Here is a 14,957-nt window from a genome sequence, read left to right as displayed (position 1 = left end):
CACACACACACACACACACACACACACACACACAATAAATAGTGTTGTAAATAGAAAAGGTCTCAAAACTAACTGATCTGAGGTTTGATCAGGAGCAGAAAACAGATGAACCAGAAACTGAACCCATGTTTCTGTTAGATCAGGTCCAGAACCAGAACCAGATCATCCTGCATCCAGACCAGAACCGCCCAAACAAAGAACCACTGAGGAGCTGGAACTGCTTTCCAACCGGACCACACCGAGCCGAGGGAACAAAGGGGCCGACAGGCGGCAGACAAAGGAGCACAATACACACCGAGACACACACACTGAGAGACAGGGTCCACTAAAAGGAGTCGGACCCAGCAGAACAGCTGATCAGAACCAGAACCAGTTCAGTTCAGGCTGCAGCTGATCAGACTAACGGGTCAGAGCAATCAGAACCTTGGTGGTTCTGCAGCAGCTGGAGGAACTGGACCTGGTTCTGCTGGATTGAAGCTTCAAACTGTCCTGAGCCCAGAAACACAAGAAGTTTTGAAAGAATCGGGATCACAAGACACTGGACCAGAACCAGAGCCGCTGGAGGAATGAAGGTCCGAGTCCTACCGTCCTGCACGGTGCCGTCCATCAGCTGCATGTAGCCGAGCAGCCGGACCTCAGCTGCTCCTCCTCCTCCTCAACACTCTGTCGGACTGAGGAACGGACCGGGCCGGCCCGCTCCTAAACCCAAAGCCTCAGCCAATCAGTACGCAGCCTGGCAGGAGGGGGCGGGGCTCTGAGGAGGAAGAAAGGATGGAGGAGGAGCTGGACGAGACCCAACAGGTGGGAGCAGAACCGGACCGGTCCGGACCTGGATCAGAACCGGACCTGGAGCCAAACCCGTCTACTGACTGGGTTTGTTGTGATATTTGCAGCTGATGGAGGTTTGATGAGCTGATTGAAGGAATGCAGCAGAAATGCTTCGGCTCCTCTAACCAGGCCTCAGAGGTCCAAACAGAGCTGAGCAGCATCACGTCCTCCTCCGACCCGATCGCAGAGGTTCTGTCTGAAAACCATCAAACCAACCAACCAGAACCAGAGAAGATGAGGAGCAACAAAACGCTGCAGAAACTCAGCCGAGTCGTTTTCCTGCAGCATCAGGATGATCATCAACCTGCAGCTCAAAGGTCCAGGAACCCGACCCGGTTCTCCCCGGACCTCAGCGGGTCCGTGGTGATTCCGACACAATAAGGAACGAATGAGCGGAGGGAAGCAGGAAGACGCAGCGATCCGGTGACAGGTGCTGAAATACTCTGCAGAGAAGACGCTCAGATCGGAACACGGACGGAGGATTTCATCCGGGTTTTACTCCGTCTGAATCCCCATCCCCCCTGAACGCAGCGCTGAGCTCAGAAAGATCCAGAAATAAAGAACTAAAGCTGCTGATTCACAGGAAACGCTGAACTATTTCACCTCCAATCAAACATCATCCAAATATTAAAGATTACTGCATAAAGTCCTGTTGAAGAGCTGCTAGCAGCTAATAACAGACGGTTTGTGTTAGAAACCCAGAATCAGTCTGCAGGGAAACAATCTGTCGCTTTAACAAAGAGAAGCAGATCTGCTGCTGTAATTTATGTAATATGTGTCTGAACAGACAAAGATCAGGCAGAGGAAACATCCAAACAGTCAGAAATTGCAAACAAACTCAATATTTATGGTCTGGAAACCATATAGCTTTTATCTGTGAATCTAATAAGAATAAAAATTAGGATTTTAAAGCATCTTGGGCCTCTCTACCACCTTAATTCAGGTAAAAATGACAACATTCTTCCACTAAACATGGGTTTTTTCCACTGGTGAAACCTGCAGGCTATTGGGGAAAGTTCAGGTAAAAGCTAAGTTTTACCATTTCCTTTACCTCGGATGTTCAAGAATTCAGTCTTTAGACAAACCTGGGCTGGTTTACAGATTATTCAATAAAGTTTGGGATTTAGGGCAGCTAACGTAGTTTACGTCGTTTAAAAAAAAAAAAGCTCTGACATAATGGTCAGTTTATATAAATTCACTCCAAGTTTCTTAATCTGAAATAAAGCACTTAAAATGTGTGTAATATTCCTTTAAAAATCCCTGATTCAGAAGCTACCTCCAGCATTAATGGAGTCCACCGGGACGAAGCTGTTAAAACCTTCCACTGATTCCAGGGGGAACCAAACCGAACACAACACCACCTCGCCCCCTACAGCCAGATGGCCCGCTCCCGTGTCTCGTCCCTCCCGGTACCCCCGCCTACCTGGAGGCTGATCCATCTCCAGGTAGAAGATCAGCTCGGTGGAATAGGGCATCATCACGTCCCGCCAGTCTCCGTCTTTCTCTGCCGTCAACACCGTGTTGTACATCGCTTTCAACAGGAAGGGTGAAAACGGCCGAAAATAACAAACCGACGTGTATAATTATAATAAAATCTGTTTAAAGTATAAGTTAGTCGATCTATAAACCTGCAAGTCGTCAGTCTGAATGCCTGCTTCAGAGTAAAATAAATAGATAAAAAGCGAAAAGCGAGCTCCGGGCTTCGGCTGTTTTCTCACACATGCTAACAGCTCGGGGCTCTTCATGGAGGCCCACTATGCCTGAACAAAAGTCCGCTCCATTAAAGCACAAACTGAAATCGGGCCGTTAGCTCCAAGTCTATCAGCGGTCTCCTTTCCGTCTCCTCCACACAAACCTCCGTCCTATCGGCTCCATTTTTAGACGAGTAGTGAGCAATGGAGGCTGGCCTGGCGGAGTCAGACACCGGCCGGACCGTACCACTCCACCGAGGAACACTACGGGATGGACGGGGTATTTTAAACATAGAATCTTGCTGAAAAAAGATTGCAGCCAATAAATTCTATTATTTTAAGACTTTAAAAGGAATGAGAACTGAAGTTGTGAATTTATTTGTCCATAAAATTGAAGTCTTAGTTGCGGAAGTGTTTTTAAAATCAATCCATCACCCCTAGTTTACAAATCAGAGTGGGAAACCCCGTATCTTCCCGCCTCCTGACATACCAGCCACTGCGCGCATGCTCAGAGCTGCAGGCTCAGGAGGAGAATGGCTTTCAGTCGTTAACCTCCAGTTCTCCTCAGAAATATATCTATTGGTGGATCATGATGAATCAGTTTAACTGTGGTTTTCCAGAGAGAAATTAAAACACTTCTGGTGTTAGGTTATTTCCAAACTGTGGAGTCTATTAATTTACAAAGAGAAAGTTTATTCCCAAGAGGAAAACATCTCAGGTAGAGCCGATCTTAACATGAGTAAATATCCCGGCAAATTCAGCCCAAGTGCAGAGGATGAAATTCAAAAATGACCAGAACCCCTCAAGAGCTCCAAGACTCCTAGGATGGAGTCTAGGAGTCCATCCTAAACTCTATCGGCCTCAGTTAGCAGGTTAGCAGCAGCTAATCTACAGCAGAATGGCAACAAGTCGCATCAAAACAGAGAAGGAACATGCTAATGCTAGGCTAACATAGCTGCTGAAAATACAAAAGTCTGTTTGGATGTGGAGTGGGAGTAGTGGGGTTGGGATGTGATGTGTTCACTGACTCAGGCTGCTTTCATCACTTCGACATAATCATTTTCAGCCATTGTTTACGTCCAGATTTACCGTCTGATGTCTTCTGCTGCAGAATTATGATGCATGTCTCCCGTCAATGATGGACAAAATGTAACCTGGTTCAGATGCTTGGAAAATGATTGGATGTGATTTAGTTCTACATATAGAAGTGGCACCAATTTGATTTATTTTTGAGTGAAAACATCGGAGTCGGGCTGTTCAGGCTGCCATGACAGCCTGAACAGCCTAAATTAAATCATAAATTAAATCATAAATTAAATCATTGCCACATGCTGTCTTTATTTTTAATTATGTAAAGCACCTTGAAATGCCTTGCTGCTGAAATGTGCTATACAAATACAATTTGATTGATTGATTGATTGATTGATTGATTGATTGATTGATTGATTGATTGATTTAGTTTGAGTCCTGCTGAACACAGCCAGAGTTTGTTGATCAGAAACATTTTGGTATGACAAAACAAAAAAAAATCTGAGGGGGTTGACTTTACTACATGTATGAAGAATTGGACCTCGATCATTAAATAACTTGGAATGCTATCAAGGACACAAATGTAGCAAATCCTGATGAGTCCATCCCTAATTCAGATCAGCAGTTTACCACATGTCGACGTGCATGGCGCTGCTTCGTTGCTGCGCTTCAAACGGTTACATTTCCGTGTGAATCAGAATACAGAACTAAAAGGAAGCATATCAGGTTAAAATGAGTTCTCTGTGTGCTTCACAAATGGCTAAAAACATTAAAGAGAGAAATTAAAGGATATTTTCTTGAAAAATAATCTAATTTTGCAGAAAAATCCAAAACCAACATCTATTTCTTTCATCTGTTAGAACAGGAACTGGACCCAGTTGGTGGAGAACAACAGGACCCAGACCCAGACGCCCCCACATGGTAATCTGCAGCTGATGGCACAATATCAATAAAATATCAGCCGGCATCAGTAATTACAGCTGCTCAGAGCATCTGTGGCGTCCCACTTCAGGTTGAACAAAAGCCTCCTGGTCCGTCCGTCTGAGGACAGCAGAGGAAGAGGAGGAGGAAGAGTGAATGTGTTTAAAGCTGCTGTATTGCGTTTTCTCCCAGATGGTTCGTGCCGGACCCTGAAGTGTGTCAACCAGGTTTAATTGCTGCTGCCGCTGTGTGTGGCGCAGATGGAGCCCAACAATGACACAGGAACTGACTCTGGGCTTCGTCACACAAAGAGCGGCGGGGGAATTAATCTGCCCCGTCTGCAGCCGTTTAACTGCCCCGACAACAGCAGACCGCCCCGCTCTAATTACCCCCCAGACACCTGGGTCGGTGCATTCTGAATGAGATGCAAACACAGCAGGAAATGCATGACCCAGCCTAAGGAACTGGATTGGGGCCATAAATTCATAACTTTAATCTTCTGAGATCAATAGCATTAGCTTCTGGTAAATACCATGTTGTTGTGGAGCGACAGCATCAGATTTAGCTGCATATCATCTTAGAGTAGCACCTTAGCTTAAGGTTTCACTAAATATCATGTCAGAAAAATTTTTAGCATTAGCTTCTGCTAAATCCCATGTTACAGTGGTGCTTTGGCGTTAGCAGAACTCATCTTTATGGTTAGCACTTTAGGTTTAGCATAGCTAGCTTTTTAGCTAGCAGTGCTCACCACTGTTAGCTGATAGTTGTTCTCGAGTCGGCCTGACTCCAGTTCCTGATCCTCACAAGAAGCTGCAGGATTCTGGCAGATTTTCTGGTCAGACGAGACGAAGACAAACAAAGAGGAGAGGCTCGTCTGGTCAGCACGGTGGTGGTGGTGTTATGGTTTGGCCTTCAGTGACGGCGGAGCTGCTGATTATGGTAAACGTCTCCAAACTCTGCAGACGTTGACCATCAAGGTTCCTGGATGGATGCAGGAGTTTGGGATCCAAAAACCCAAAGAATGTTCTAGACTATTCCTGTTTTCATTCCCTAACTGAGAACTGTTGGTGTGTTCACAGAGTTTTTAGTGTTGATGCATTTAATGACCATTAAAAACAAACAGATTTTTCATTCTTGGGCCTGCTGATGGAAGGAAAACTGACCTTCAACAGATTGAAGTGGTTCTGGTGAAGGGTGATTGAAAATGTCTCTCCTTGGAGCGACTGCTCTTAGCTCTCAAAGTGTCACCAGAATAACAAGCAAGGGGTCAGATGTCCACCAGCAGGTCCTGAAGAAACACTGAAGATAATTGATTCCAGGTTTACGCATCAATAATTCAACATGTTTTGCATTTTTAAGCACATCTAAGTGATGAAGATTTCTCACTAGTGACAGAAATGAATATGCAGATGACTGCACACACCAGCATGGAGAAGAGCTGAGATCCTGCTAAAGCTGCACCTGTTAGCCTGTCAGCTCGCTCCGCCCCGCTGCACCTGTTAGCCTATCAGCTCGCTCCGCCCCGCTGCACCTGTTAGCCTATCAGCTCGCTCACGTTTCTGTTCAAACTGTTGGATTCCAACAACACCGCTGTCCCTGGAAAAGTAGCTTTGTTTCTGAAAAACCTCAAACCTCTGCCGTTGTCCCAGAAGAACAAGCCGTTCAGCTGTAATCAGGCCGTTATCTGTCTGAGGTCAAACACCACCTGCAAGCCGAGCCAAAGCTACAAGCCAACGGTTCGTCCAACAGAAATGTTTTACGTTTTTCCAGATATAGAGGCCGACCGATACGGCCGGCTCTGATGACCCGCCGACACCTGGCGACCACCGGCTTATCGGCCGCAGCTCCCAGTCTGTGACATCAAAACGCCACGAGGACGACTCCGCCTGGAACCAGCTGATTAACCAGGATTCATCAGACAACCTTTGACCTCAGTGACTGCAGAAGACCCTGCAGGATTAGGGAGCATCTGAGCAGGAAGTGAAGGCAGCAGGAAGTGAAGGCAGCAGGAAGTGAAGGCAGCAGGAAGTGAAGGCAGCAGGAAGTGAAGGCAGCAGGAAGTAAAGCAGCAGGCAGCCGCCGGCTAACAGCTGATCGCTGCATCAGAAGGAACCAGGAACTCATGAAAACAAAAAGTTTCAAAACTTTGTCCTACTTCTGAAGGTCAAACCAACGACCTTCCTCTGGCGCCTCCAACATCACCAAACACCACAGCGTCTCAATGATCCTCTCTAAAAGGGGCGTAGCCAGCATCTTCAAACTGACTCAGATCTTGCCACATATTCCCAATTGGATTTAGGTCTGGACTTTGACTAGGCCATTCTAACCCATGATTGTGTTTTGATCTAATCCAGAGTTTAGATCAAAACACATCAGGCCATGGCGTGTCCTGGAACATCACGACCTTCACGTTTCAGGACACATCAAGGTCATGACTGTCCTCTAAATGGTAAAACAAAGGATGAACAAACTGTGAAGATATAATAAATATCTGTTTGCATTTTATGAGAAATTAAATATTTGCTCATGTTGGTCTGCTCTGTATCCAGAACCAAACATGGAGACATTCAGCTTCTATGCACCTCAAATCTAGAATAAACTTCAAGAAAACAGCAAAACAGTCGAAACACTGAGATCCTTTAAATCTGGGCTGCAGACCCAGCTGGTAAGAGCTGCTTCCAAACCATAATACATGGAATATGATCGACATATTTGATGCTCATTGATGATTTTGATGATGGCAGTTGACAAAATGTAATGTTTGTTTTCAAACTGGTGATGATTATATGATGGTGTGATAACTTTGTATTTTTATGAAGTAGAGCACTTTGAACTGCCTTGTTTCTGAAATGTGCTGAACAAATCAACTTGACTGATGATGTAACTTGGTGGTAAACGACTGCGACCTGGAAAACTCTACAGTAAAACGGTTCATTTATCAATTTATTAATTATAGATTTGCCTCTTTGATAACAATAACAGAAATCTTTATGCCAAAAATAACCAAACTCAGTTTAAGGTCTGAGTTGGACCTGATGTTTCACTTCGCAGGAAACACAGTAAACGCCTGGTATTCACAGGGGTCAGAGGTCACAGCCACCACCGAATAACTACAGTCTGAAAATACTGGAGACAACAGAGTCACAGGCTAAGAATGATTTTAAAATGATGAGAATAAAGTCATAACAATGAGAGAAAAACACTGAAATAATGTGAGAATGAAGTTGCTGTCCTCTCTTATCACTAGTTTTTATCCAGGCCTCATCAGTCTGTTGTCTGTCAAACTGCAGATGTAACTCCATATGAATTAACCGTGCTAGCGCTGGAAGCTAACAGCTACGGACATCCTGTGTGTGGTTTGGGTCGTCAACAGAACCAGACCGGTCCAGACTGAGGACCGGTCCTGGAGGGAGCTGACCCTCCCTCCATGCAGGACCTGTACAGGTCAAGGGTCAGGAGGTCAGCTTGCAGTTAGGAGCTCTGCAGACCCCACACATACTGGACTTGAACTGTTTGGTTTTACCTGCAGGGCGGCGCTACAGAGACGGATTCTTCCTTCAGTTCTGGATCCGGACCGTTCATCCTTCTCTTTCTGAACTGTAATTATTCATATTTCCATGAATAACATATAACTACAGCGAGATCAAAGTCAAAAACGTGTTGTTGTTTTTTTGCACAAACTGTGTGAATGAACTGGATGACCTGCATTCAGGTGTAAATGTGTAGCTGTTGGTGAATATCTGTTTAAAACAACGAATCATTTCCCAACATGTCTGACTCTGTGCAGCAGGATGTGAGCTCAGCGCTGCTCAGCGGCCAAATGTAGCTGTGACAGGAAATATGGCCTCTCTGCAGGCTCACTGCAGACGCCGGTGCCGCTGACGCCTGGTTCCTCCTGCAGCATATGCTCCGGCTGTGAGCGCACACAGCCGCCCTGATTCACCCACATCCTGGTCCTAACGCCATCATGAAGCATCTTCTCTGCCTCCAGCGCCACAGAGAGGCGTCCAACCGTCCCACCTGTTCGAGGAGAGCGGACGCTCTCTGAAGCCTCATCCCGGTGGAAACAGATCTGCAGGAGAAGATTCAGCTCAGAGAGGATGATTCAGATCACAGAAACGGCTGTGATCAGGATTCATGGGGATCAGGGGCCACAACGCGTAAAATGCTTCTAACAGTCAATTCTATGGATGCAGGAAACGAATAAATAATCCAAACTCCAAAACAGACAAACACAAAGACAGATGAAAAAGAAAAATGCTGCAACAGCAGGAAATAGAAGCAAATAGGAAAATAGCAAAAACAACAGAAACTTTCCAAGCCCACGCCACAAGACAAAGTCCTCCAGACCACTAGGGGGAGTCGAGCCAAATCTGACAGGAACTGACCATCAGTAAAGATGGGATGTTCAGGATAAAGTTGTAGGAAGAAAGAAGAGTCACATTCTTTACAATTTTACAGAACAGCAGCATGTTTAGTAGGTAATATGAGCTACTGCAGACTCCCCCTAGTGGTCCAGAGGACTTACTGCTGTTTGTGCAATTTGTAGCCTTTTCCCAAGGTTGCAACATTTTTCATTACAATTTGTTTTATTAATTTCAGGTTTTTGCTGCCGTTTTCTGAGGATGATTCGTTTGCAGCGTTTTTCTGTTCTTTTGTGTATTTTGGAGTTTGCATCATTCGAGGGGTTGGAATTTGTTTCGCCATTTGCTGCACATTTACATCTGTCAGCAGCAGTAACATTGTATGATGTACTTTAATATGCTTAACACAGTTAAACCGTCCAGCGCCACCATAGGAGCTGGAGTCCATCTTCTTCCTTTTCTCTTTGGGAAACAGCCAATCAGTGCCAAGGAAAAGAAATGCAGCAACTGGATTGGCTACTTTGCAAAAGGAACCCAATAGTGTTGAATAACATAACTCCAAAGTATTCCAGCTTCCCAACCTGCATTTTATTTAGGAATACGTAAATTTTCCAGGAATGACAGAAAATCTGTTAATAGGCATCTCTCCGCCCTCCTCTGGCTCCGCCTCCAGCTACCTGGCTCCGTCCTCCTCTGGCTCCACCTCCAGCTACCTGGCTCCGTCCTCCTCTGGCTCCACCTCCAGCTAACAGGCTCCGCCCTCCTCTGGCTCCGCCTCCAGCCAACTGGCTCCGCCCTCCTCTGGCTCCGCCTCCAGCCAACTGGCTCCGCCCTCCTCTGGCTCCACCTCCAGCTAACAGGCTCCGCCTTCCTCTGGCTCCGTCTCCAGCTAACTGGCTCCACCTTCAGCTAACTGGCTCCACCTTCAGCTAACTGGCTCCACCTCCAGTTACCTGGCTCCGCCCTCCTCTGGCTCCGCCTCCAGCTACCTGGCTCCTCCCTCCTCTTGCTCCGCCTCCAGCTAACTGGCTCCACCTTCAGCTAACTGGCTGCGCCTCCAGCTAACTGGCTGCGCCTCCAGCTAACTGGCTCCACCTCCAGCTACCTGGCTCCATGTCCAGCTAACAGGCTCCGCCCTCCTCTGGCTCCACCTCCAGCTAACAGGCTCCGCCTTCCTCTGGCTCCGCCTCCAGCCAACTGGCTACGTCCTCCTCTGGCTCCACCTCCAGCTAACAGGCTCCGCCCTCCTCTGGCTCCACCTCCAGCTACCTGGCTCCTCCCTCCTCTGGCTCCGCCTCCAGCTAACTGGCTCCACCTTCAGCTAACTGGCTCCACCTCCAGCTAACTGGCTGCACCTCCAGCTACCTGGCTCCTCCCTCCTCTTGCTCCGCCTCCGGCTAACTGGCTCCACCTTCAGCTAACTGGCTCCATGTCCAGCTAACTGGCTGCGCCTCCAGCTAACTGGCTNCGCCTCCAGCTAACTGGCTCCACGTCCAACTAACTGGCTCCGCCCTCCTCCGGCTCCGCCTCCAGCTAACTGGCTCCGCCCTCATCTGGCTCCGCCTCCAGCTAACTGGCTTTGAGTATTGGGTCTGGTTCACAGCGTATGAAGTTAAATTTTTTTCTCCAATTATTCAATGAAAAACAAGAAAATTAACCTCAGTTAAGTAAAATAAAATTGTAATCAAAACTTTTGGAATTGAAACGATTCCTTTTTTTAAAACAAAAAGTTTAGTTTAAAAAAGTTTTTTAAAATTAAATAACTAATTTTTGTCTTGTGAACTTAAAAATTTATTTTCCAAACAAACTTTTGTTTGCACACATCAGAAATCTTTTGTTGTGATTTTAGGCCCCACCCCCAACGTCATGTGAGAATCACAAGCAAAACTTTGAGTCACAAACAAAAACTTAGAATAGCAAGAAAAGATTTATGACATGAACAAATAAATTTGTTTTGCAAATAATGTTTTCACTTCATATTTTAATTTTTAAAAAAGTTTTTTTTTAAGCTAAACTCAGTAGGCTTTTCTCATGGTGACATGCATTAACAATTCAAATTTTGTTTTTTTCTTTTTTCTGCAGTTCCACGTTAAAGTTTGATGCAGCTCTGCTTTCCTGAATGGACCATCTTCATCTCCACTGCAGCAAACAGGCAGCTCTGTTTATAGATTACAGTCACTAAAAGGTTGCATTGTTTATATTTTTAATAGTGTAATTCTGTAAAGACAAAATGTCTGGTGGTCCAGCTCTGATTTACATTTCTTGGTAAAATACGGGTTTGAATATTGCAATACTTTCCTATAACAAAATAGACCTGCAGAAAGAAATGACTAATAAAATATCTTACATTTACATAGTGTCATAATGTGTGGTTGAGGTGGTGAGGATGAGGACGCAGAGACCCAGGTAAGATGAAGAATGATGAATTTAATGATAATAGTCGGAACAATGGAGAACAGCACGGAGGAACAACTGATGGCAGAAGGAAACAGGTTTCACAGGGAGCAACGGGGAAGATAGGGACGTCGACACGACAGCACAGAGAAACAGACTTTAGCCGACATAACATGACGACAACATTAGACGAGGATCCGACGAGAGACAAGGACAACAGGTGGGTTTAAATACACACGGGGTAATCAAGGGGATGAGACACACCTGGGAACCAATCAATGGGAGGACAGGACAGAGACTCACAGGAAAAGCAGGACTGAACACAGGAAATCTCAAAAATAAACACACAGAAACACGGATCGTGACACATAGTTGTATGCTCTGTATAGAGATTTTCTTAGCTTTGATTGTATCTCACAATTTTGTAATTTATCATTGTTTATTAAACTCTGAAAGCTGAGTGGTTTTGTTAATAATTTATCCTAGAAGGCGGTTAGATGTGCCCTCTTTTTTTTTTGAGCACCTGCCCCTTTAGTGGTCTCTGCACGGCCCTGGGTGATGTCATCCTGCAATGTGAGCGTTCCCATGATGCAATGCTCTGGAGATTGAAGCAGGTTTGACCTGCTGCGTCTGAAATGCTGAGCAGCATCTTTATTTTTCCTCTGCAGATTTCTGGTGACGTCTCCAGTTTGGATCTTTTGTTTGGGTTTCTCGTCGTCCTCCTCCCCCTCGCTGCTATATTTGCCCTCGGCCCACACACCCCTCCCTCCCGGTTGCCATGGCAGCACCATGGCTCAGCATTATCCGCGCAGCAGCAGCCAGTCGGCAGCGCTGGAGGACCTGCGCTCTCCAGAACCGGGCCAGCAGGTCCTGGAAGGGTCCAAACAAAGCTCAGCAGGGGCGTCCAGAGCCTTTCTTTGCTCTACATCAATATTTTATGTTGAAATTAAAGATTTTCATTCAAGCTGAACTGATTCTTGTGGCATAAATTCTGTTTTTAGTTAATGGTTTAAAAAAAGATTAGAAAGATTCTTGATCAGTTCAAGACATCAGTAGACTTTATTTCCTGTAAAACTAGAGGTAGTCAAAATGTTTTCAATGTTAGCAAAAGCGCTAAACAAAATATGTCTCTGTTTAAAATCAATAAATCTGTTTACTGTAGAACTACAGGCTGCTGTTCCACAGCAATGCATTCTGGGTACAGAATAATCGTAATCTGCTGCAACACAACACGGGTGGAGAGAGTGAGGAAGGAAATGGTTTTAAATTTAGCAAAGATGCTAAAGCGCTAAATGAAAAATTAGCTCCTCTATTAGCACATTAGCTCGGCTCACATCTGGTTCTCGTCCGAAGCTTTAAATTCAGAAATGGGAAAATTTCATTTAGACATTATCTAGTAAATGTTGTGGTTTTGCTTTGTAGACTTTTTCAAACTAAACACTCATAAAACTCAACTGGATTGCGGTTTTCCTCAGGGCCGGGGAATCGGTCCTGTGTCGTTTTATTCCTTTCTTTTAATGAAAAAAGCATATTCATGAGGAGCATTAAACTCCATAACATCATGGTTGGAAGCAAATAACATATACCAACATAAGTTTAAGAAATTTATTTTCAGTTCACCTGGAGTTTATCCTGGAGTTTATCCTGGAATCCTGGAGTTTATCCTGGAGTTTATCCTGTCTCTCTTTGAGTTTCACAGCATGAAGCTGAATGAAACGTTCTGTTGGAGTTTATCTTGCTGTTCCTTGGTTCCTTGCTGAGCTACAAGTTCATGTTCTCTGATGGGAACATGGAGCCGTTTGAAGTCCTGCAGCTGCAGCTTTTAAAGCAGAGTCAGCAGATTCAGGAGCAACATAAAGGTTGCTTCATGATATAAATACTTGTTCCTGTCATCTGAGCAGTTTAAGGCCAGTTTGTTTATTCTAAGTTCTGTTCTAAATGGAATGAAGAGCGTCTGAACTGAGCCGGTTCCTCTGCTGGCTTTATTCTACATAAACATGAAAAAATTGTCTTGATGATGTAAATCAGCTTTGATTGTTTCTAATTTTGCTCAGGAGAAAAGTAAAGCAGCAGATCTGTGACCAGCAGCTGGCTAAGGGTTAGAAAACAACTCAGAACCAAACTGGACCTGTTCTGAAATCTGTAATAATGAAGGGCGGTTGGCTGTGCTGTGGTGGTGCAGGGGGTTCAGCACAACCCACATATGGAGGCCTCAGTCCTCGACACAGCTGTCGCAGGTTCAATTCCCAGCCTTGGTGACCTTCGCTGCATGTCTTCCCCCTTCTCTCATTACCCACTTTCCTGTCAATTAACTATCAAATAAAGGCCACTAGAGCCAAAAAAATAATAAGTAATGAAGGGAGGAGCTGCTCAACATGGCGGTGTCATGTGAAATCTTTTTTATCCTTCCATCATGTTTTAATGTTTCTCATTAAAAACAAACCTGCAGTGCTACTTTGACGCTTTCATGTTTGACAAATCCTTCAATCTCCATGGCAACCATTCAGCTGTTAAAACGCCTGGGTGGGCCTAGCCCCGCCTCCCCCATTCTGCTCCTTCAGACTAGCCAGCAGCAATTAGCAAACAGCTGCTGAACTCATTATAGGAGCTGCTGCTCAGAGCAGCGCTGGTAAAAACATTAAAGGGTTAATAGAGGAGCCATGCTGGCATGACTTCCTGGAGGCGGAGCTTCAGGAAGAGCAGGAGATTTAAAGAGACAGAGACACAATTTAAAAGCGTTAAACCATGAAGTAGAATTTTTTTGAGTCAGATTTGATATATGTAGTATTTTTAAATCAACTGACGAACATAGTTACTTGATTATGCTCTAAAATGGAACCATGTGCCTGGAAACACACGATACCTCTGCTTTGAGGTGAGAGTTTGTACCCGAGGCCAGAAGTCCTTCTGGCATTAAAACAAAATAATAGAGAAACTCCTAACATCTTTAGCCTGGATGATCCAGATGATTGGAACATGCAGGTTCTAGAAGCCCATCAGAGAAGATGAGCGCGCTCAGTGTGAGCTGCAGGTGGATGTAATCCCCTAACAGGATGACGGCAGATTGGACCGCATTAATGAGACCAGCAGGCAGGAGGAGTCCAAGGTCCTCGTCCGTCTCTTCAGAGTAAATGTTCTCAGATAAGAGGCTCTGCACTGAGACAGAGATGGAGGATTTAGCTAACAAGCTAATGAACGGTCCAATTACAAAAGATCACAGAGTCCTGGAGCCACTCATTTATGAACAGAACCAAGTTCTACCGGACCCGTCAGAACATCACATTCATTTGGGGCTTTTCATGATTCATATCAACCTTTTTCTTCCAGGATGAGATGATCCACAGAACAGGGAGCATGAGTTCACATTTAGGACCAGAACCACAAACAGCCGCAAAGATACACATGAACAGCAAAACCCGAGAACGTCACAGAACCAACCGGTTCTGGTGAGTGATGATGACTGGGTCTGGACTGAGCAGTACCTCATGGAAACGCCCTCAACATCTAAAGGCTGGGATAGTCATGAACCAGGAAGAAGACTCAAACTGTCCTCCTCAGATGACAGGGAACCAGGAACCACCGAGGTTCAAATCATGAACGTTAATCTGCTGGAAGGACGGCGGCACCGTGAAGCTGAACGGAGGTCTGCAGACATGGACCAACAAAATGTCTTCTGGAGAAACAAACACCGAGAAGACGAGACTTTAACCTGTTGGTCTCAGGTTGTCAT

General features: G+C 45.3%; 1 protein-coding gene across 4 annotated transcripts in view; it reads right to left on the bottom strand.

The window, feature by feature from the left end:
• Window positions 1-14,957, bottom strand: part of LOC103149961 (phosphatidylinositol 3-kinase regulatory subunit gamma) — a 62,128-nt gene that overhangs the window by 10,002 nt on the left and 37,169 nt on the right. Inside the window, exon 1 of one of the 4 annotated variants that reach the window (XM_007569353.2) lies at window positions 2,252-2,809. The exons of 1 other annotated variant lie outside the window; for it this stretch is intronic. In XM_007569353.2, coding sequence (XP_007569415.1) covers window positions 2,252-2,357 — 106 coding nt within the window. In that variant the 5' untranslated portion in view covers window positions 2,358-2,809. Of the gene's footprint in view, window positions 1-585; window positions 1,163-2,251; window positions 2,810-14,957 lie in introns of those variants that run through there. 2 more of the 4 variants (XM_007569354.2, XM_016680399.1) reach the window with 2 other exon arrangements.

This window comes from Poecilia formosa, unplaced genomic scaffold (assembly GCF_000485575.1).
Source record: "Poecilia formosa unplaced genomic scaffold, Poecilia_formosa-5.1.2 Scaffold240, whole genome shotgun sequence".
Classification (NCBI taxonomy): domain Eukaryota; kingdom Metazoa; phylum Chordata; class Actinopteri; order Cyprinodontiformes; family Poeciliidae; genus Poecilia; species Poecilia formosa.
This window is presented reverse-complemented; position numbering and strand designations above follow the sequence as displayed.